Genomic DNA, 24,720 nt, shown 5'->3' on the forward strand with positions numbered 1-24,720 from the left:
ACTAGATTTAGTGCACCCATTTGAATACCAACTACAGCAAAATCTAGTATCAAACTGTCAATAAACAATATAATCCAATAATCATTCCACTTACTCAGATCAACAGACGTACCAAAATCCTCCATCCTTTCCAATTTTGGGAAAATGGGTTAACGAATCAAGTCTCAAACAGTCAGAATTGATGATTATGCAAATGCAAAAAGATGGAAAGAGGGATGAGTTAAAGACACAGCCATATTATTGAAGGTCCTCGGTTTGAACAACCAATTATGTCTAGGAAGAAGCACCGCAAAACCGCCATTTAACAGAAAGGTAAAACGGCAGCTGCACATAAACTCAAGTAGCATAAACCCATGACCCATAGCCCTAAAAAGGAGACTCACACAGACCCATATTCGCAGAGCAAGTTAAAACAACACACGCAAATAGGAAATGATCATAGATACTATTTTCGCCGGAGCAGACGACGGCGGTGGAGCTAGCATAGGCTAATCTAAGAGAGTTGGCCACAATCGGCAATGACAACCGCTTTCGAGGTCCTTCCGGAGCTTGAACCGACTTTTTCAACGGCCTTTACCACATCCATGCCTTCAATGACTTGACCGAACACGACGTGCTTCCCATCGAGCCACTCGGTCTTAGCGGTACAAATGAAGAACTGAGACCCGTTGGTTCCAGGTCCAGCATTCGCCATGGATAGAATACCAGGGCCGGTGTGCTTCTTGATGAAGTTCTCATCGGCGAACTTGGCGCCGTAGATCGATTCACCTCCTGTACCATTTCCGGCGGTGAAATCGCCTCCCTGGCACATGAAACTAGGGATCACACGGTGGAACGACGAACCCTTGTAATGAAGGGGTTTGCCGCTCCTGCCGACTCCCTTCTCACCAGTGCACAGTGCACGGAAGTTCTCGGCGGTGCGGGGAGTGACATCGGCGAACAGCTCCATCACGATCCGGCCGGCCGGTTGGCCGCCGACTGTCATGTCAAAGAAAACTCTAGGGTTTGGCATTGTTGTTTGTTTCTCTTAATTTCGAAATTTCTTATCGTAGAAGAAGACCAATATGATTTTAGGGTTGGGTGGGGCAATCACCTTATATAGCGGTCAAGCTTCGAGTGTATCTATGGAAACTCAATTTCCACCGTTGGATCAAGACACGTGGTGTCATCTCATTGCAATAAAACTAACCTTGGTTAGGTTAAGAAACTCCCTTGTTTACCATGGTTAGTTTCGCTATCAATGATTATTGATTAAGAATCCGTAGACTTTTCCGTTTTTGATCTCCGACGAAGTTTGATCCAATGGCTTAGGATTTTTCCATTCAAAAATCATTTTCAAAAAAGGAAAAGAAAAAGTCTACGATGTGTCGTTTAGCGGAATCGAAACGGATGCGGTATTTCGGTGGATAGATATGTCATATACTTCGGTTTCTAAACGACGTGTCGAAAATGCTAAGGAAGAATTAAGAATTTTGGAGAGAGATCAATTTATATCACAAATCTTTATAGTTGTAATTTGATTAATTAAATCCTTAAACCTTCCTATGCGGATCAATTTAGACAATAATTAGGATTTTTTTTATAGAAATTATTCGTGCATTGATTTGATTTTGTTAGTCTAGTATTTAAAAAAGTCTATACTCATAAATGATTTGATATATTAAATATTTTCAGAGGTAATTTTAATAATGAGTATATATTATTTCACTTAAGATAATTTCAGTGATTAATTGAAACAAGTTAAAAGTCTAACCTAAGAAAGAAAATTGAAGAAGCATTTTTTAAAGTTTAGTTTTTAAATTGATCAAGTGATTAGTTCAAACTTCAAAGTTTTAATTGATACAACATTCCAGATTCGAGGTATAAATTAATAAATGATATTTGGTACATCAAGCCGTGCAGTTGAGATTTTCATTATATCGTACCAAGTGGTTTAGTGCATCTACTGAAAGAACTCAAGTAGGCTCTTCTTCTTAGTACATTTTTCTCGTGTCTTTATACTAGGGTTTTCTTTCTTTCTTTCTTTATTTTTTATTTTTTAATAACTCTTATAGTCATGTTTTTGTTTATGTCTCGATCTCAAGCTCTAAAGTCTTTTTTTTTATTATTATTATTACAATTCAATACATTTACGATATATATAAATATTTTATCAATTCTACTAATTTTGGCAAGGGATGAGAACCATGTGATTAGTAAATAAAGTATGTAAATTTACTAGACTTCTGAAACTCTTCAATATGAGTTTTATAACCAAATCCCTTTCGACCTTATTAGGAGCCATTTGTTTAGTAGACATCTTAGATTTTCAAAAAGTTGACATTTGGATTACCGTATTTGCTTTGCAGTATTGTAAGATGGCTGACATCTAGAGACTCCCGAGCATTCTAGGATTCCTTTACAGATAATATCTCGAGAGTTTGGATGCCCTCCTGAAACATGGATTTTTCAGATTCTCGAATTGAGGGCATCCTCATTTTAATTTTTGTCTTTTTTTAAAAAAAAATTACATACATACATACATACATATATATTTGAAATTAATATTATCGTTCATATATATCATTTTTTTTTTTGTTATATCGTAATTCTTATTATTTTTTAGCAAGATATTCAACTTTAAATTTAAATTTAATATTTATCTTATAAAAATTATTAAATTATGATATATTATTTTATTAAAAAAACAACATATACAAATAATATAAATTATATTTATTTTAAAAAAAATTATGTTATATAAGTTAAAGTTAATTATAAATTAATAAATAGTCGCAATGACATTCTTAAAACATTATGTAAATTTGAGATATTCTCGCGTACAAATTCTACAAAACAAATACATTTATCAAGATATTTTCAAATATCTATAAAATTATTTCTACAAAACAAACATGATAATTTAGAGATGTCAGACATATATAATTACAAATATCTATAATTCCAAGCATTTAAGATTTCATTTATCTACATTTCCGAAAAACAAATGGCAACTTATTGTTATAGTTTACAATACACCTGTTACGATTTTGACTTATTTTATAGAGATGAAAACAATACCAAATTGGAATGTAGGCCAAATGATATAAAGTTTTTTGACCTACTCAATTTTACTATGTCTATTGTTGCAGTTATCTTCTTTTAGAGTTCAACATTGCCAAATTAATCTTGAATTAATTGAAGTTCATATATTTATATTATTTCAAATGTGTTTTCATTGAAATTTTACCTCATATAGCAAATAATTTGGATCAAGATCTTTAATTTTATTATAGTATAATATAATGTAACTATTAGATTTGAAAACTTCAATGTAACTGAATTTAATATTTTCAATATATTGTTAATAAATTCATATCAATTGGTATATTATTTTATTTTTTTAAAAAAAGAAGTTGGTGTATTACTTTGAAAGGAAAATGAAATTGGTATATTGGTAGGCCCAACATTAAAGGGGAAAAAATAATTCCTATTCCAAAACATGGAGGCCAATGTCTCAAAAGAAAAAGGAAAAATAAATAAATAAATAAATCTTGCTCTCTAGACCATAGCTTTTTCTTTTAGAAAGAGCTATCATTTGGGTATCCATAAAAGAAGGGCTCCAAATGAACACAGATTATTTTTATTTTTATTTTTATTATTATAAAAGCAATGAACATCAAAGGAAAAAATAATAATTATTATAGGAAAAAATTTAGGTGCATTATGGACTATATTTATTTTTGTACATCTTACTAAACTATCAATTTTAATTTGTCATATGATAAATTCTTCTTACTTTTGTTTTGAAATATTTTAATATTTTTTTTATGTACGTATGACGAAAGTGAGATAAATAAAAATGAACGAATCTCGGGATGCATCTATTATTGTTCATTGTCGTAGCTTTTTACAAATTTATATGAAAAAAAGAAGAAGAAGAAATATTTATGCCATTTTTTTAAAAAATAGACGGTGGATTAAGATACTTGTAGCATCTAATTTTCAAAGCTTCCATTTTGGATGGGGAAAAAAGTACATCCAATTTTTGAGATTACTATCGGTCGGTTCTAACTTTTAAAATGTCAATTTAATTTATAAACCTTCAAATTTAATAGAATTTTGAAAATAGGTATTTTAACTCTTAAAATTTATTAGAAATAACCATTTTGGTTATCAACATCATTTTGTCGGTTGTTGTTATGTATGGATAACCTAACTTTAAATATTTGAACTATTATGCACTCTGGTGTTCAAAAAATTCAATGACTCGGAAAAAATTGATTAATCAAACTTAATCCTTACAGTTTGAGTTGGGTTATCAATTCATTTGGGTTGAGTTAGGTTAAAATAAATGAAAATCTTATGGGCATTATTGATTTATGAGTTCACTTAAAATAATCCAAACCATCCATACCAACCCAAACCAATCCAAACTTATTATTACCTTTAAAATTTATATATTTTTTTACATATAATATAATTATATATACATATATTTATTTCAATTTTATTTAATTATTTTTTCTCCAAAAACTCTTTAAAATAGTTTTTTAGCACTTTGAAAAGAAATTTTTTATTATATAAATTAAAATTGAGTTGTTAATCTTAATTCAATATGTGAAAATAGTTAAATCAAAATTTCACATATTAACATTTTATTTCTTTTTAGAATAAAATTTTAAATAAATGACTCGATTAACCCAAACCGTTGTTTGGATAGAAGAAATTTACAATCCAAACCCTCGAGTCTAAAAAAATTTTCAACCCAACTCACGAACACCATTGTGTAAGTATGTGTTTAAGTTACATAAATTGGTAGAGACAGATAATCGAGTTCTATTTAAAATAATTAATTTTTATTTGAAAAACTCCCGAGATTAAAATTAATGGTTTGAAGGTTGATAGTGTACATTTTAAGAGTTCAATAACCAATTTTTTTTAAAGATAAAAATACATAATTTAGAGACTAAAATAGAATAAAATTGAAAGAAAATGATATTAAGCTTATATATATATAAAGGTTTAAGGATTTGGGTGAATATTTGCTACCTTTTAAGCTTTAGATTCCTGATAATAACAAAACTTTTTAGAAAGAAAAGAAGGGAAAATAAATGGAAAAATACAAACAAACAAGAGTTTCAAATGCTAAAACCATCCCTTTCAATTTTTTTGGGAACTTTTTTTTCCTTGTAGATAAGTAGAGTTCCTCTCTCACCACTTGTACATTTAATTTATTTTTTATATTAAAAAATTAGATTTAATTTCATCACCCATAGCCATAACACTCGTATATATATATATATATATAAAGAGGGAAAATTTGTTTTAAATGTCGAAATCATTAAAAATATTTTCAAATATAGTAAAAAAAATATTTTTTTAATGGATAGAAAACTTTTGTCATTTGTTATATTTATAAGTTTTTTAGTACAACAGATGTAACAAATTCAAACAACAAACCTCTTGGTCGCTAACACATAAATAGTTGAGTTATTCTCGCTTTGGCATAAAATAGTAGATCATGAATACACACAATTGATGTATCGAATACTCAATTTTTTCTTAAAAAACCTCAAAATGACAATCAAATACCATTGTAGAAATATATGTATATATATATATAAACTCTCGTTGTTATATTAAAGACTTGCATCATTTTTTATTTTGGCAAATATCAATTTATACCCCTGAACTTTGGGTGTTGTATCAATGTATACTTTAGACATTGAACTTTTATAAGTGTATCAATTTAAATTCTGGACTTTCATAATTGTATCAACTTAAACCCTATTATGTTTTATTTGGATATACTTATAAAAGTGCAGGGTTTAAATTGATATATTTATGAAACTTCATAGTCTAAATTGATTTAATTATTAGTTTGAAGTTTAAATTGATATAACTCCCAAAGTTTAGGGTTAAAATTGATAGACTACTAAAGTTTAGGGTTTAATTGATACAATTCTTAGTTTAGGGTTTAAATTGATAAAACTTTTAAAATTTAGGAGTATAAATTGATATTTATTCTTTTTATTTTCTTTTTGGGTTTAGATTTCAGCCTATGGAAGTGTCTATTTTTTTTTTCTTTTTTTTTTTTTCACAACTTCTTCTATCAAGAAGAAACAAATGGACCTGGAATAATTTTACGTTAAAAGTTGTAAAAAAAAATAATATTTACAATAATTAGTAGATTATTGGATGTATTAACTAATTTTAGTTTTAAAATTCAAAATTGTCGTTGAATAGTAAATTATTATATAATAAAAGAAAATAAGATGAAAAAGTGGCTATAAATTAGTTTCTAAATTAAAATAAATAAATAAATAAATGCATGAAATGCTATTTATTGAGAATAACTAGTGATATAATATGGGGTTGTTTTCGAAGAGAGAAAAATGAATCAAAATATTTATAAAATATAGTAAAATTTCATAATCTATCAATGATGAACTGTTCTATCAGTGTTTATCAGTATCTATCACTGATAGATTCCAAAATTTTACTTTATTTTGTAAATATTTCTAGCACTTTTGCCATTTGGAATAATTTTTCTATAGTATATGTGTCAATATGGCATTTGTTCTAAAGTATGGATTATATATATATATATATATATTAACCTATTGAATTTATTGAGATAATTATTCGTTCACGTCTGGTTTAGGTTAATTTTTCCATTTTTCATTTCGCAAGACTCCATTTGATAACCATTTGATTTTTTGTTTTTTTGTTTTTGAAAATTAAGCCTATAAACACTACTTTCACTTTTAAATTTCTTCCATTGTTATCTACTTTTATCCAAAATTTAAAAAATCAAGCCAAATTTGAAAACTAAAAAAATAACTTTTAAAAACTTTTTTTCTTTTTGCTTTTGAAATTTGGCTAAAAATTCAACCATCATATTTAAGAAAGACACAAATTATTATAAGAAATAAGAAAAAAATGAAATTAATTTTCAAAAGAAAAAAATAAAATGATTACCAAATCAGCCTAAACTTTTTAAAATTTAATTTACTCTTATATCTAGTCTTTACTACTTATTTATGTTAACATGAATAATGAATATTTGCAAACAAAAGAAAAAAATGACCTTTAATATTATGAGGATTTTAAGAATTGTTTGAGGTAGGGGTAGGGTTTAGGTTAATAATCACTATTTATTTTTTTTTTTATTTATTTTTTTTTTTTGTAGTGCAATGATCAATTTAGGTTGGCCTCTTTGGGTGGTACCATGGGCCTAACACTACTTTTGCCAACAAACCACCCCCCTTTTTAGTTTTTCGTTATATAATGATATGTAGAGATAAAAGAATACTTTTTCAAGTTGAGGGGATCTCGAGTCCGTATACTATATCATCATTTAGTCGAAGATGTTAGCTATTCGATGGAGAGTTTGGTGAGTCAAGTCTCGTGGCGTCCTCCTGGTTGAAACTTGTTGGAATTTTGTGAAGTGTTGTGGAGGGGTGGGGGATGGATGGTTTATGAATCTCCTAGATCTCCTATCTGTGTCATGTTTTGTAAAATTTTTCAGGAATGGTTTATTAAGACGTTGGAAGTGCAAATTGTTATCAAAGGCGTCTATAATCTCTTCTCTCTCGATATTCCACTCCCTCCTATTGTGATTGAATCTGATGGCAACAAGGTGGTAAATCTAATAAACAATTGCTCATCATACAAACTTTAATGAGGTGAAAAATGTAGTTGATGAAATCGATATTTTAGTGAGACATTTGAAAAATGTCTCTTTTTCGTCCTACCCTTATGTTAAGAATCGAGTGTTTATTGCGGTAGCTCATTATGTTGTTGGTTTTTATAAAATTTTTGGGTCATTTTGTTCCTTCCAATTCGAAAGACTTAGAGAGAAGCTGGATTGGTGACGTTATTATTGGTGACCTTTTATTTCATTGTTGTTGAGTTTAGTAGTTTATATGAAGTTTTTTTTTTCCATATAGATGCAACACTTTAGTCACTTAATTTATAACAACCAACAAAGCTTCTAAGCATAAAATTAGTACATAGAAGACTTGCAACAAATCAGTCCATTCACAACCAAAACTATATATAATTGATACATTGATTAGAGCTCTAGACCATTGGTTTTAGCTTCATATATTCATGCATGGATAATTGAGCTGCAAATGAAGTCAGAAATCTCAATGAAACAACAAATACTCCACACCCTTCAAATTCAATGTAGCTTTTACAATACAAAACAAATCATACACACATCTACACAGTATACCATTTCTAATCTCTCCCTCTGAATTTCTTTCTTCTTGTGATGATCTCCACTTGAAGTCTTTATTACATCAACAACAAAGTTTGAAGCTAATATACATATATATATATATAATATGACATCAAACAAATTGCCCTATACTTACAAATGACAAAGAAATCAAAAATATATATATATATATATATATATATATATATCAAGTAATATAGCACATATAGCACTCATCTTCAATAAGCACATAAACTAATTGTATTTTTCTCCTAATTAAGGGTGTGGAACAGAAGGAGACAGAGGAGGAAATTTCTTGCCAAACTTTGGGTGAGAGTACTTTGGAGGAACAACAGGGATAACCTTTGGAACTGGTGGACATGGAGGGAGCTTTGAAATTGGAGGGAGAATCTTATACCATGGATGCTTATAATAAACTGGTGATGGAGGAGACTCTGGCTTCTCTGGTGCTGGTGGCTTGGAAACTGGTGGCTTAGGCTTGTAAACCGGTGGCTTCGGCGGTTTCACCTTGTAAACTGGTACTGGTGGAGGAACAGGCTTTACATAAACCGGTGGAGGCTTCTCGTAAACCGGTGGAGGCTTCTCGTAGACCGGAGGAGGCTTCTCGTAGTCCGGAGGAGGCTTTTTGGGGACAGGGGGCGGTAGCGGAACTTCTGGAGTGGGCGGAGGAGTGTAGACTTTAGGAGGGAAGAGCTTGTGATGGTAAGGAGGGAACAAATAAGGATGGCTATACAATGGAGGATGAGGAGGGAAAACAGGTAAAGAGATGGGAGGCAGAGGAGGGTGATGATAGTAATGATGCCAAAAGAAGGCAGAAACACAAGTTTCACTCTTGAATTTGAGGCCACTAGGCAAACCAAATGTTTGTTTTCCCTCACCTTTGGATTTGAATACAATCATGGAATTAGCCATTTCCAAGCCATCATGAGAAGGACAAGGAGTAGAAGAAGCACTGTGAAGCTGTGCAAAGCACTTTCCTTTCAATTTTCCATCTTTTAAAACCTCAGTTGGAAGTAACACTTTGAACTTTCCTTCTTCATCTAGCTTTGCAACCCCTTTTCTTTCAATGTTTCCATCTTTTTGTTTGCAGTCAATGCTTACACTAAGCCCTGTCATTGGATTCAAGTTCATAACTTAGCTTCTAAAAAAAAAAAAAAAAAAAATTCTAGTACTGCTGTTCCGTACTACCTCTTCATTGTTTGCCATAAAAAAAACATAGTTTGCCAACAAAAATGCATTTAAGAATGATGTATGATGAACCCAAAAGCTAGAAACTGTTGTTACACTAGATTTGATTATATCAGTACTTTAACTCTTCGTCTCACTTGTGAGTTTTAAAGGTCGTAAAAGATCCCACGAGTAGAAATCAATATTAATCATAGAGAAAATGACATTAAAAGAGGTTTTGATGCCGGTTAAATCACCAATAAATCCAAGAAGTTAAGCTTATGGATTATGGTAAGTTGAATTATCATCTTGTTTGCAGACAACTTACACCAAGCCCTGGATTCAAGTTTATAACTTTGTTTCTAAGAAAAGCCAAAACTTTGAAAAAAAAAATTATGAGTACTATTGTTCTATAGTGTTTCCATTCATTCTTTGCCATTAAAAAAAAGAAAGAAAAAAAAAACCCATTTAAGAATAATGTAGGATGAATCCAAAAGTTTAAACGAATTGCTTATGCTAAATTTGATTATATCAGTATGTTGACACTTTGCCTCACTCATGGGTTATGAAATCCATAGAAGACCCCACGAGTGGAAATCACTATTAATTGAAGAGAAAACGACATTACAAGAAGTCTACTCTGATACCATGTTAAACTACCAATAAATCCAAAAGCTTAAACTTTATAGATTACCGTAAGTTCGACTATATCAACACTTTAACACATGTAAAATGTCAAACATTGAATGAAGAAACTCTTTCACAAACTTCAATAAATGAAAGAAGCAAAAATCTGACAAAAGGGAACAGAGAGAAGTGTGAGTGAGTTGAATAAATGAGAAAAAACTTAAAACCTGAGAAGGCATGATTGGTTTTAATGTTATTCTTGTGGCAGTCTGCACATTCTCCAACCCCAACAACCTCAACTGTTGTCAAGTCAGTGCCATGGCAGAAAGCTGAAGCAAGAAGCAGGAAGAAGCTCAAGAAACAGAAACAAAAAGGATTATGCATGGGGAGATTATGTGATGAAGAAAGGAAATGATGAGTGAGCAAAACAGTTAATCAAAATGGGGGATTTTATAGGAAAATTTGATTAGAAAGTAGGATGCACCGACAGAAGAGTTATGATTTTAGTTTGGTGATTGTCAATGGCATTCAATAACTTCAGCTACTCTGCTAAATTTCCAAACCTACTTATTCATCCTACCATAAATGTATGATGTTCTTCATTATTCAGGTTAATGTTTCAAGTTCTTAAGAATGATGAATGTTTTTGTTAGATGTTTGTCGAGCAAAATAAGAGTGGAACGGGAGAATTCGAACTTATAATTGGATTTTGTTAGTCGAGTTGTCGCTCATAGACAATGGTTTTTGGGATTGTTGTGACAGTCAAAATAATTATTGTCAACCATGCTTTAGACTCCGGTTTGATAACTATTGGGTTTTTCATTTTTTTTTAATTTTAGAAATTTAAGCTTATAAACGTTGTTTCCACCAATTGGTTTCTTTATTTTATTATTTCTTTTAGGAATGGTTTCAAAATCCAGATCAGGTTTTGAAAATTTTAAAAAGTAATGTTATAATCTTTCTTTTTGTGAAACTTAACAATAAATAAATGTTTGTTTAGGAAGGATGAAAACTAAAGTAAAGAAATTGCGAGAAAACAAACACACTTTTCAAAAACTAAAAATCAAATGATTATCCAATGAAGTCTTATTGGTTGGTAAGTTTTAATTTTAAACATGAGAATCTAGGTTGTAATATACTGAACTTGTGAGATTAAATTTAAAATAATAATTTAAATTATAAATTATATTTTGTTTACTTTAAATTATTTTGATAAAATAGTATGAGAAACAATTATAACAAATTGTATCTTGACAAATCATCATTCGAGTTTGAATTTAACCAACATGAACATAACTCAACTAGTTTATATACACTCTGTCAAGATCACAAATGTTCAAATCCTCTTAACCCCAAATATCATTGAACTAAAATAATAATTAAAAAAACAGTTAAAGATTGTGCCAACAACACTTTAATAGCCTTCAAAATCAATGTCAAACGAAGCCTCAATTAGGCTATCGTCCATTCTAGAGATTTGTAGTTGAGTACGATCGATTTTATGGTTGATCTTTGATTAGATAAAAATTTTGTTTTTGTTAGATTTGAGTATTTTAATTTTTGATTTGATGTTTTCTGTGGCTAGGAGTAGACATCAAAAGGAAGATCAATGGTGAGTATGATACGTACAAATGAGGCCATTTCTATCATTACAAGGTGTAAAGTTGGTAACATGTGAACCAAAGGCATTGGTATAATAAGTGAGTTAGGTTCAAGAATAGACTTGCAATAGTATCAAAAAGGGATGAATCACAAGAAATGATTTAATGAATTCAATGGGCGAAGGCGCGAGAAATGATAATTGAATTGGTTTTCCGTATATTTTTCGTATTTCTAATGGTCGATACCGATATGAACAACAATATCTTCGTGTCTACCTAATGATAAGTTCTATGCATTAATTACTTGCAATGAAACTTCTCAAATAGATTTAGATCAGTGCTCTCTTCTAACAAAAAGAACAGAACCAACAGGATCATTCATCACATTTACTAGGGAAAACCGTAAACTCGAGCAAGTGAAGGGCACAGTCGTGAGCTTCACCTTTGGGGAATAAGACTTAGCTAAAGATGTTCATGCATATGTATGCCAAGTAAGACAAATTTTACAGTAAGATCAACTAGAATTCCACAAACAGATCTTACTAGTCAAGTATGTCACAAATCAAGGAGCAAATGACATCCAAATCCTCCCAATCATTTTCTTCAGTAATCGCAGTCACTTGACATCGAGATGCTCGAGAAAATCTGAATCACAACGTCAAAGATATCTAAACTTCTTACCACCAGACCAATTCAGGATGGCTATCCTTTCCCATCCTTTTACAAGCCAAGCTAATGAAAGCCAAGGTATTAATGGAGTGACTATAACATTACAATAGGTGGTTATGAACTTATCATATAAGGCTAGCATTTGCAGCCGATGATATTTTATGAATAATGAATATAATAAAACCAAAGGATACTAACAAGACTCTCATATAAATAGCCAACAAGACTCCATATAAATAGGCCAGATATTATCTTCTAAGAAATGAAAACAAGAAAATCCAGATATTACAAAGAGGAGACTAGAGACCTAAGCTCATTGATTTCCTTCCTCGCTGGCATATGGTCTCCCAAGCACGTCCAATTTAAGAATCTTTACCCAACTCTTAAGGAATTCAATCAATTCTCCATTTGTCTCCTCATAAAATAATATACATTATTTCATATTCCATGCAAGCATGAAAGCTACCAGCCAAGACCTCACATGGGGCAATTTAATGAGGAAACACCGATATCTAGCGAATTAACAGTTTTATCAAGAGACTGTTCCATGTTTGACACATCTGATGTCGAATAAGCAGAACTTTCCCATCGAGTAGAGGTAAAAGATGTCAAAGGGAAAATCGCTAACCTGCATACCCCGTGACATTGATGATTCAACAAAGCCAGGGTTGTGATAAATACAGAATAAGGGGTTCCAAGGAAAGTATAAAAGTTTCAATTATGATAATCAATGAAAATTCTCTAGATTCAGAAAACTGTATTGTTGCAAACTTAATTTAGATTGGCATTAAGAAACGGAGAATGCGAAGACTTCCCCGACATGCTACACTAGCAAGGAAGGGTTTAACGCACCTAAACTTACAAAACTAGTCAACCTTGGATTCTCTCCTCAAATTTTCAACTGCCTAATGTGAGTTGCAGGAATCTGCACATTGTCAGTGTACTATGCAACTGGGATGGAGATGAGTCTTCATTAGTTCTTTTTCTTTGACTTGCTAGATCCGGACTTAGTGTACGCAGTTCCCTAAGTATCAAAAGAGATGAGATTGCAAAATATATCAGCAGCCGTTTTGAGATTTTCTCTAGACATGTACGAATTCCAGTAACAAAAACAAACCTGAAGCCATTCATCCATTGAGGTATCAACGGTTTTCGTTCCAACTTCAACCTTGGAAGCAGTCCTCTTGGGTTTCTGATACATACAAGGAATGAAATAAAATTTTATGCCAAAAGTATCCATATCTCTAGAAAAATTTAAAATTAGACAAGATGCACATCTTGCAGCTCCACCTTTCTCTTACTCAACACATATTAAAGTGAGAAGATTCGGTTTAAAGGCAAAGAGGTATAAAAGTGAGGCCATGGTTTATAATAAAAGAAAGCCTGCCCAATGCCCATACTTGCAAATCATTTCAGCTATATTTTAAGTAATGGTTAAATACCAAAATTAAGGCCACAAACAAAAGTGTTAACATATTTGACGTTGCACGCCCCTAATGCTGGGACAATAAACATTGATGTAGCAGCATCTAATGAGTAAACGAATATAGATGGGCAACATCCACTATTAGAATACAGGGTCATTATTAAATGAAGACCAGAAAGATTTATACCTTGGAGAGCTTTTGCTGTATTTGACCATGAATCCATAAGACAAGCAACACGAGAAGGGCAATTCCAAGAGTAACTAAAAACACAGACTCAATGCTGATGATACCACTAGCTTCAACGACTTCAATAGTGCCATTATAGAAGATGCTTTGGTATGCATTCTGGTCTATTTCATAAAAGATGGTACCCACTAGATCAAAATTTCCAGGCTGCACGTAAGGAATATATTAGGGTTCATCAATTTTTAGTAACTTCAAAATTGATAAAGATAAGCAGTTTAGTAACTTTATAAACTGAAAATTCATATTGTGAGGCAAGGAACTGCTATAATAACGATGATGAAAATTAATATACCTGCAAAAACTTGCTGACAGCAAACATGTATGGGTAAGTAGCTTGGGTTGATGGGGGCACCGTTGCATTGTGGAACACCTACAAGGAAGATGTATAAGTTAAAAACAACGAGCTGAAGTTACTGCAAAGAGAAGCTGTTTTAAGAAAATCACAAATATAACTGGAACTGAAATTTCATAACTGATCTTTATAACCAAAGAGAAAGAAGCTTGTACTAAAAAATAAAACTAAAAAATGAACTTCAGTTGTAGTTTTACAAGAAACAATCACTGATGTATGAAATTCACAAAAATGATACCCAATCCATGGTAATACAGTAAGCTATTTTGAACTTCAGTTGTAAATTATGTAATATCATCTTGACGAGAAAGGGAATAGTCAATCAACAAACACAAATCAAACCAGTAGCAGAATGATATCAAGCAATGAATCCCATAAAGAGATTTGATGTTCGCACTTTCTATCAAAAATATAAAAATTGACATTGACATACAAACCAAATTACAAAAGGAGTAACAGAAACATCTTTCTCTATAAAGTTTGCACCGAACAATAACAGTCTGAAAGGGAAAGAAACACGTTCCAAGGTTTCAGAAAAAAGAAAAAAAGAAGGGAAAAAAGGAACTTACTAGGAAAATGGAAGAAGACAAATGCACAAACAAATATTACAAGAAAAACAATATCCAATCCGTACAACTAATCTGATTATGTCCAAACTCCACTGGGCCAAACTAAAGGAATTCTAGGTGGTCTAGATGACTTCTTCATTACCAGGTTCTCCAATCTCCACAAATAATGAATGGAACTTATGACTTTAAATTAAAATACACAACAAACATATTTCATAAACACATTGGTGCAACTGAATCTTCCCAACACAACAAATATCCTTTATAAGATCTGGCATTCAACTGAACTGACTGAGATCAAAACGCACACAAATCAAATTGTTGTACTATGATAGTAGTCATTAAATATATTCGAGAAAAATGAAAAAGAAAACAAGTTAAGATCATACAAGAACTCGATCTAATAATCACATTATGCTAGTCAGGATGGGTTACCTGTCCAGTAAGATTTTGAATCAACAAACGATGATCAAAAGTGTAGTGAATGCTGGCCTTAATAGCTATAATATTCAAGCTTGATTCCCCTGGATTAATAGATAACAGTCGAGGAAATTATTGACCAATAAGATTTTGGATCAATGGTAAGCAATAAAGGTTTAATGTATACCGTCCTCAATGAAATGGCTTTGCTATTACATTCAAGCATGACTCCCACGTTTAACAAAGTTCAATTAAAATAGTCAATGTCTTACAGTCAGGAACATAATCTCAGATGAAAACCCACTTAGCCAACAGAGAATGGAGATTAAGAAAATAATAGAGTACTTAAAAACAATGAAAGAAATTACAGGTGAATTGAAAAGACTGCCCTTCAGGATCAACAATACTAATCAGAAGAGGCCACTATTAAGTTTAAAGATGCCTGAGAATCTGCGATTGTTTTTTGGATATGTAAGGGCCAAAAAGTATAGCAGAGTTAAGGTTAGTTACCATCATTTTTCACTCCCGCGAGTAGTTCAGTCTCTTCACCAGCTGGCACTACTGCAATTGAAGACATGAACTTCAATGTCAATTGTCAATTATAGATATCATAAAAGTATGACACGCCTATTAAAAAACAAGGTTACCAAATCCTGAATCTAATTTGAACACTTACTGCGTGCACTGTTTTTGGGAAAAACGCAGACAGTATCAACTCCTGGAGCAGGGCCGAAGTTCACTTCTCCAAAATCCTGAGAATCTTCTTCGCCCACAATTCCAAGATCGCTAACTTCTTCAACAGCCTCAGATGATTCGACATCCGAATCCGATTGACATGTGGCAGCTGTCAAGCAAGTAAACAATGCAAATGTAAAACAACCCGCTAGAACAATGAAATTCAATGCACTCAACGAAACAAATAAATAAATGTTTAAACCCTAATATAGATTCCAAGTGACCAGTTTATTCATAAATTCAATGAAATCAAATTATTCACATAAGAGAGGAGGGGGGGCATATGACATTGGAAAATGGCGATAGACCCCCATTCAGAAGAACTCGATAACGATATCTAAGCATTGCAAACATCAATCCTTCAATGAATGATCAATCAATCAATCAATTAAGCTTCTTTCACCATCGAGAACAGTCCGAGAATAACAAAATATTAATAGGAAAGAGAAGATCCAATATAAAATGAATTATCAGAGAAAATAATCAATCAAACCCCAAAAAAGTCAAAAACCCAGAACGCATTAGAACATAAAATTACGATCGAAAACCGTGCATGCACAAAAAGATGGAAAATTTAATGAAACAGGGTAATTCCAAAAGAACGATCAGCAAGACCCAAATGATGAAAAAGCGGGTAGATCTAAGATTGAGAAAAGAGCGAACCTTGGAGAAATGGAGAGGCGAGAAGAAGAAAGGCGAGGAAGAAAACTCTGAAAGCGTTCATGGCGAGAATGGGGAATCAAAGGGAAAGCAAAGATTGAGAGTTGAATGTGGGATTAAAGAGAGAGGATTAGGAAGACGACCAAGCTTCGGTTTTCGAGGGTCAAAGTTTGGGGATCCATTAGCGAGACCTTTATTTGGGAATCGAGACGAGAACCCGGTTTCCTCAATTGATACACGTTTTTCCTTTTTCTTTTTTTTTTTCCCCTTCATTTTTTTGGGTTAAAAATCACTTTTTGAATCTCTCTTGACAATTTAGTTTTCCAACTTTGAATAACAATTCGTATTTTGAAACCTCAAATGATTTTAGATCTTAAATTTTAATAAGCAGTAATTTAGCCAATATATTTTATCATTTAGTTATAATATATTCGTACTTTCAAATCTAAAATGATTTTAGATCTTAAATTTTAATAAGTAATAATTTAGTCAATGGATTTTATCATTTATAACGATTTAGTTATATTGCAAAACAATATTATTAAAATTTAATGAATTTTTTTTATGTGTGTACATCGTTAAAATAATCGAGAAACAAATTTTTTTTTAAAACTATAAAGATAAGTCATTTGATAGTGTTAAGGATTGCCCAATGTTAGACCTAAAGCCCACTGGCATGACCCAAAAGGGAAAATGTCCATGTCTTAGGGTTTGGGCCGACCTACTGAGTTGGTAAATGTATGTCAATGGGGAAATAACTGAGACAATGTTGGACTAGTACCCTACAATCTCGAGTGCCAGTAACAATCTTGACACCTCTATTGTCACACTCAATCGTGGGCATGTGTTAGATGATTGACTTATAAATAGTCTCATTCAACCAACCTAAAAGGGAAGAGTAAGTAATCTTCAAAAGGGAGATTCAACTTTTTTTTTTCATACTTAGCTAAATTAGTCACTCTTATTACTAACTTAAGCATTAAAGTGCAGTAGGCTCAGCACCACACCGGTATGATGATCTCTTACACAGGTTGACTCGGACCATATCTATGAGACCAAAGGAAAGCAGGCCAAAGGTCAAGGCCACCGAGCAGCTACGGGGCAACCCACAACATACGAGATTTGAGCACCAACACATAATAGAAGTTGGCATTTAATTTTAAAGAGAGTTTTTATGGTAAGAAGTAAATTGTTGCAAATTTCAAAGTGTAGGGACTAAATTGTTACTTATTAAATTTAGAGACTAAATTGTTACAAATTTGAAAGACACTAAATTATTACCAATGATAGTTCAAAATGACTAAATAGTCACTTCAATGAAAGTTTAAGGACCGAATGTGTTTTTTACCTTCTTTGTATTTGTAAAACTACAAATTTCATATAGACAATTTAGAACATGTTTGATAATGAAGTTTTGATTAGGATGTTATTTTGGTCTTTGTACTTTGGAATTTGTTTAATTTTAGTCTTTGTACTTTCAAATATCTAATTTCTGTCCTGGTTAATTTCAATAAATTTTAAATTTGGCACCTAAAGTTAAATTTTATTGAAATTAGCTAAATATAATAATAATAATAACGTTACATGCTTTTGAAGATGATTGATTTTAAAAATAACTGGAAAAAATGAATGATCTATTTCTTGGCTGAAGATGATGGTATGCGTCAGACAGATGATAAATTAGCACACCTTGCCAATTGCATACAAGTTTTCTTAAGCTAAACACAAGTATAAATCTAACTTAAGTGTCATGGTAAGTCCAAGGTCGAACGTAGGGAGTCTAGTGTAGACTAACACAAGATGACCTACTTATCTATTTTTAGTGGTTTGCTAATTAAATGTATGCATTGGTTATGTACACTAAACCAACTTAGCATGTTTGCAAGAGGAAGTAGGAGTTTAGATAAATGGGAAGAGGATACATGGATGAATGGATCAGACGTTAGATGGTATGCATTGATTCCTTAGTTATAACAACAAGTCTATGTAAGCATAGTAAAAACGAAGTGGAGATAGTAAAGATGCCTGCTAGAATCTAAGTGTATGTGCACAATGTATTTAGAGTCTGTTTTCTAGTTTGTGCTTAACACTTCACTTCTCAATGTAAATGCCACATTTAACTTATCTCTAAGATGCATGCATTAGTCAAAATGAACATACAAATGACATGAATAACTTTATCTCTAAAATTACTCAATGTCCTAGCTTGATGAGTTTCACAAATACTTACTCTCTCGAGTAACTAAGTCCTTTTACTTCAATCGACTAATCTGGTGGATTCAAGCAATATACTTTATGCAAATTTCAAGCAAGTAAACTTCACACACACAAACAACTTAGCAATTCGACAGATGGAAATGTGAAAATGGTGGAAATGGAGATTGAATAAAGAAATATGTTTTGTTACATAGAATCCCAATTCAATCAAGTAAGACAATAAATGAAAATGCTACATAAGAGAGAAGAGCTAATCTGCGGGCTTCAATCTCTTGTTCCTTTTGGTTCGTTTTTGTGCTTACTGTTGACAACTACGTAGAAGGGATGAAAGAGATGTCTCTCTCGAGGTTTTCTCGGGCAACACTTCGTTACCAATAGTGAAAAATGGAAATTGTTCCTTCTTTTTCTTTCTTGCAATTTGCAGAGATGAAAAATTTATAGATTTTCTAAGCTCTACAATTTCTAAGTGTTTAACTCTTTACTTTTTTAGGTAGCTTTTCTTTATATAGGCAATCGACTCAACCACTTGGTGATGTGACTGCATTAAATTCCATACCGTGAGTTAGCTGCTTGCAATTCTGCCTCGTTCAGACACCACCTGTCAGTTTTCTATGCTTGCTAGTTGTGATTTGATGTTAATTGCATAAGGAAAATGTATCTACCATGCGTCGGATTAGCTGGACGCATGCTCTTTGCATTGGCTTTATCTGCAACACGTAGTAAATTCTCCTGATTCCTACATTAATGTGTGTTGGTGCTGCAATTTCTACTTATAGGTTACTTCTACTTGAGTTTATCATATATATGTAATTCCATGCATTTTTCCTTTATTATGAATGCGTTAACATCCTTTTAGTTCTGATTATTCCAACTTTGAGAGAACAATAACTTGTATTTTACAAGATATTACACCCCCAAATCTTGAACAATGTTTTTCCTTAAGTATTTCCAAAATAATTCCTTAGCATACTCATATAGCCTCAACGCAACTAGCTCAACCTCTCATCATGTATTTTATCTTAGAGTGTCTGAGATTAACATCTAGAAGTGTAAGTTTTCTCCCTTCCTAAATAAATATATCCTCGATCTCTTATGCGGCAAGCATATTCCTCAAAAGTCCTTTTGCTTTCCAAAAGATTCTCATCTTTCAAGTTCAGGAATGTGTTAGAAGGTTTACTCCTCATAAAAAATCTTTTTCAATGCAAGTTTTTATTACTTTCTTATGATCATCCATGGTTCGATTCAGGTAACTCACCTTCGTTTTGGCTTGCCCTTACGAGTGTCATGTGGATATCCAACTACAAGTAAGTGCCCTTCACGACTAAACTCTTATCTAAGCTTTATGTTTTCTCTTTTCCTTAGGCTTCAACAACAGAGTTAGGGTGCTTTTTATACATTGCATTGGTCTTGGTTACCTACCTTCGTTTTGGCTTGCCCCCACGGGTGTCACGTGGACATCCAATTATGAGTGAGTGTCATTTCCAACTAAACTCACATCATGTTGGATTTTCCCTTGCGCTGACAGTGGAGTTTATTATTATTTTAAAAAATTATCTCTTTTTGGTTGATATGAGTGAAATTGTGAAGATTTTTATAAAAGAGAGAACGCATTAACTCGAAACCTCCCCTCCCCTCCCTTCCCCCTAAATTTTGGAGGTTAGCAAGGTTTTCATTGCTGAAAAAGAACTACAAGAATGTCTTAGAAAATCTCAAAAGGAGGTTTAAGGTGAGGCTTGCACGCATGGAAATAAAAGATATGTTTCATTAAGTGAAGTTTCTAACTTAGATTTCTAACGCCTATCCTAAACACTTTTGAGTTATCGGACATTAGTGTCATAATCGAGGTATCAAAGCACAACGCAGGACAAATGAATAATAATAAGCCAGAATAGAAGGAATATTTAAGACAACCACAAGGAACAAAATGATGTATATCGTATTCATGATGAAGATAAGTACATGAAATTTGAATTGGATAAATGCAAACAAAAGTTAACAAAATAACACAATAAAAAAGCCAACACCACCAAATTTTTTCACGAAGTCGGCACCTCATACCTGCATTCAGGAGCAGGGTCTTCATCCATGAATCTGAGGGGATCGCTTAGGTGTTGTGGTAATGGAGGCAGGGCAAACATTCCCATAAGGACTTGATTAATGTATTGCATTATGAAGTCAAATCGTTCATGATTCCTTTGCATTTGCTGACACAAATAATCCCTTAAGATAACATTTTGGCATTGTAGAGTCATTTGTTGCAAATGAAGAGCTTCCATGGATGCAGTCAGGGGTCGAAACTAGGCTTGGATGAACTATTTGAGCTTATCCATGTTGATGGGTGCGGCAAAAGGTATGGGTATTGATAACTTGTAGAGATACAAGTTATTTAAACTTTTTTATCTAAAACAATTAAGAAAAATCATAGAAAATGTGTTAGCTTGACATGAAAATCATGCAATTTATTACATTATGCAATCATAAGCATGTAAAACTCATCACCCTTAAAAGTTATACAAATTGTGCTCTTTGAATGCAGAGCACTACTTGAAATAAGGCGGCGAAACAAGTGCCGCCACATGAACGCATAGAAATATTCTGACGCTCAACTTGAAATCGCATGGCATATGCAATAAAAGGAGACATGATATTAAATGTAATTGACGCATAGGCGGCGAAGGTCAAATCAAAGAGATCAAGTTGGTAGAGAAAATGAAAGGTTCGCGACAGAGCCAATGAACTTCTGACGCGAGGCAGACTGTGTGACATGAATGAAATTTAATGCATGGTGTTAGTATAATCATTAGTGAAAGATGCAAAAATATTCTTTTTGACACCTATAAATAGCTCACAAGATTTCTATACAAAAAAATAAGAGACTTAACTAAGATATTAGCCAAACTCTGCAAAAATCTCTATTCCTTATCCATAAACACCTCCTTCCAAGCTTTGCCTTAAGAAATCTTGAGTGAGAACTCAAGATTTCTATCTGTAGAAGAGGAAGAATGACACCACTAATCACAACCATTGTGAAGCAGTCATCTAAAGAGCCGAAGAGCGAAAGAGATTGCAACCCACAACTTGACTCTCTATCCTTCTCTTTTTGTTTTACATTCTCATTGTTATTTGTATTATTGTGTAAAGTTGAAAACTTCCATTATCAATATGAATGAAGTTGAAAACTTCCATTCTCAATATGAATGCCATCGTATTTTCTTATCTATCCATCTTCTTATCATCAAGCATGAGCAACTAATTTCATAATGGGCTGAGGAAAAATGAAACTAACATATACTAAGTAAAGCATAAACCTACGTTCAACTTGTTTAATGCGTGCTTCATAAACTATTTTAATCAAGTCTAAAACTTGTTCTAAATAGAACTAATCACTGTTTGAAAAAGCAAAGGTTTAGATCTCATTAAACAAGAGAAAAATATCTTTAGATATAAAGATACATCTTTTGCATGAAACACTCATCGCATGCGTCCTAAAAATAGGATATTGTGGCTAAACACACTGAGATGTATAGCTTGTAATCATGAGTAAATTGCTTGAATGCATAGTTTATGCATTGCTTAGGAAGTGTTAGTGGATATTTTTCTCAACCCTACTTCATTCATTGGAATCTCACATTTTTCATTGTAAATTGTTTCATTCTACTTTGTGATAGTCATCCAGTATTGGTGATAGAATAGATAAATCAATCCATCATATAATTGTTAGCAAACCACATTAAAAGTAGAAATAATCATTTCATCGCATCATTAGAAAGCAATCCCTGAGTTCGACCCTGGACTCACCAAAACTCTAGTTAAACTTACACTTGAGTTTGACTAGATAAAACCATGCATTTATAAGTTCAAAAAACCATACCATATAATGATTTCCATCACATCAACAGAAACACATCAAGTTTTTGGCGTCGTTGGTGGAGATTGCGGTAACTAAGTTGAGCTAAAATTATTGTTTATGATTTTCTACAGATCTCGATTCTTGGAGTATTGTATCCCTATCTGTGAAAGAGGTGCAAACATTTATGAACAAAGGCTCAATGCTTGAGCTATTATACGACCCAGAGATAAGAGAACTTTTCATAGGAGAAGAAGAGCAAACAAGAAAATGAGAGAAAGGAACAAGGCTAAGAAGATGGCAGATCAACAAAATGATCTTTAGCCAAATGCAGTAATCAACACAATAAACAATGAAGATGACAATGATTGCTCTTACCAATCCCATACTTTAAGTCAACGATCGCAATAGGTCAATAATAGATCATGTTTCACCGATTTTGTATGACTTCTCACTGGGAATCATGGCGTTGATAGCTCTAAAAAAGAGCTATTATTCCTAGCTTAATTCGGGCTCATTATTGGATATTTTATGTGTTTATTTTCCTATTTTGTAGGTATCGAGAAATCAAGAGGTAGATTTGGCAATTTTGTGAAAAACAGGGTTAATTTGAAGCAAGTTGGAGTTGATTTGAGCATCAGGGCTCCAAAAGGAGTCAAAAAAACCAAAATGCCCCTACTTTAGCATCGTAATGCTCACCTTATACGAAGCCCTGACACTCGCCTGATGTTGAAAGGCAGTAGCCTGATGTATAGGGGAGTGTTGCAATGCTACTTCCAGTGTTGCAATGCTCCGAATTGGCAGCAACACCAGCGTTGCAATGTTTTCTTAATGCTAGTGGCTTTATTTGTCGAGCATTGCAACACTGTGATGATTTCTATAAATACTCCCTTCATCTTTAGGTCAAAATATGCTGACTTTTGGGGTTGAATTGATGGAGGCCGAAGTTAACCTCCATTCTTCTTCCTTTCCCTTCAGAATTTAGTGTCTTTAAGTTAGTTTTTCTTTTTCTTTTGGGTTGTAAATGATGAATCAGATATGTATCTCAAATTTGTCTATGAATTAAGAGGTAACTTCTATCTACTTTTCTTTGAGTAACAGCCCTATATCTAATTTTTTGAGTTTTCAGTAATTAAGTGTAATGTTCTTCAATCCTATGTTTTTCTTTGAATCTTGATGAATTTATATTTGCATTTGTGTGTTGGACTGATGACTCTATCATGATTGTATATCTCCACTAGTTAATTTTGAGCTCGCATGTTTCTTTATAGTTCGTCTATGCTTGATTTTACCCTGGTAGCAATAGTTGAATGTGTATGCTTGAAATTTATTGGTCGTCCTTGAATTTTGGCAATGCATGTTTAATCCAGATTCGAAGAATAAATCAGTTAATTGAATATGGCTTTTCCTAACTTTTAATCGACACAATTAAATCCTTATTCTTAATGCATATGTTTTTCTAATTCTATTTAATCTCTAAGAACCCAGTAGAATTAAGAGCATATAGTTTAATTAGGGCATGGTCTTTTCGACCTTAATTAATAATTAGGACGCTTGATTGATTTCGATTTAATTGATTGTTGGCCTTTATAGAGATTAGTTAAGTCGAATTGATTTAGTAGTCGTGTATGCATTGTTTAATTACCGATTTCCATGATAGAAATTGCATAGGAAACTCTTTCTCTTGCTCTAGACATTAGATAGACTTCTATTTTAGATTATATTTACCCCTTTTTGTTTTAATTTCACACATTTATCTCTTCCACATCAAAACCCTCCATTCACCGCCCTAGTTAGGAAATTAATTTAACGAACGCTTCCCCGCAGATCGACTCGAACTTACCATTGTTGCCATGTTTCAGTAGTAATAGAAGTAGTTCGGTTTTAAAAATTTTTCTTTTAATCAAGTTTGAGGCTTATTAACGACATTAGTTTTGGGCTTGACAAGAATGG

The 24,720-nt window shown here is 32.5% G+C and overlaps 3 protein-coding genes across 3 annotated transcripts; all 3 read right to left on the reverse strand.

The window, feature by feature from the left end:
* Window positions 1–216: 216 nt before the first annotated feature.
* On the reverse strand, window positions 217–1,063 carry LOC120078444 (peptidyl-prolyl cis-trans isomerase 2). The gene has a single exon (XM_039032716.2). It carries the CDS (start codon window positions 1,010–1,012, stop codon window positions 494–496), a length of 519 nt encoding a protein of 172 aa, XP_038888644.1. The 5' UTR covers window positions 1,013–1,063; the 3' UTR covers window positions 217–493.
* Window positions 1,064–8,135: 7,072 nt separating this feature from the next.
* Window positions 8,136–10,455, reverse strand: LOC120078370 (proline-rich protein 2-like). Its single transcript, XM_039032637.2, has 2 exons — window positions 10,252–10,455; window positions 8,136–9,339 (listed from the first exon to the last, which is right to left on the reverse strand). The coding sequence occupies exons 1-2, from the start codon at window positions 10,406–10,408 to the stop codon at window positions 8,486–8,488; spliced, it is 1,011 nt and encodes a 336-aa protein (XP_038888565.1). The 5' UTR covers window positions 10,409–10,455; the 3' UTR covers window positions 8,136–8,485.
* Window positions 10,456–12,986: 2,531 nt separating this feature from the next.
* Window positions 12,987–17,009, reverse strand: LOC120077068 (translocon-associated protein subunit alpha-like). Its single transcript, XM_039030920.2, has 8 exons — window positions 16,707–17,009; window positions 15,985–16,152; window positions 15,819–15,869; window positions 15,324–15,412; window positions 14,260–14,337; window positions 13,908–14,114; window positions 13,412–13,486; window positions 12,987–13,318 (listed from the first exon to the last, which is right to left on the reverse strand). Exons 1-8 carry the CDS (start codon window positions 16,765–16,767, stop codon window positions 13,268–13,270), a joined length of 780 nt encoding a protein of 259 aa, XP_038886848.1. The 5' UTR covers window positions 16,768–17,009; the 3' UTR covers window positions 12,987–13,267.
* Between the last annotated feature and the right edge of the window lie 7,711 nt (window positions 17,010–24,720).

The sequence above is a fragment of the Benincasa hispida genome, chromosome 5 (assembly GCF_027475165.1).
Source record: "Benincasa hispida cultivar pf3 chromosome 5, pf3_genome.v1.1, whole genome shotgun sequence".
Classification (NCBI taxonomy): domain Eukaryota; kingdom Viridiplantae; phylum Streptophyta; class Magnoliopsida; order Cucurbitales; family Cucurbitaceae; genus Benincasa; species Benincasa hispida.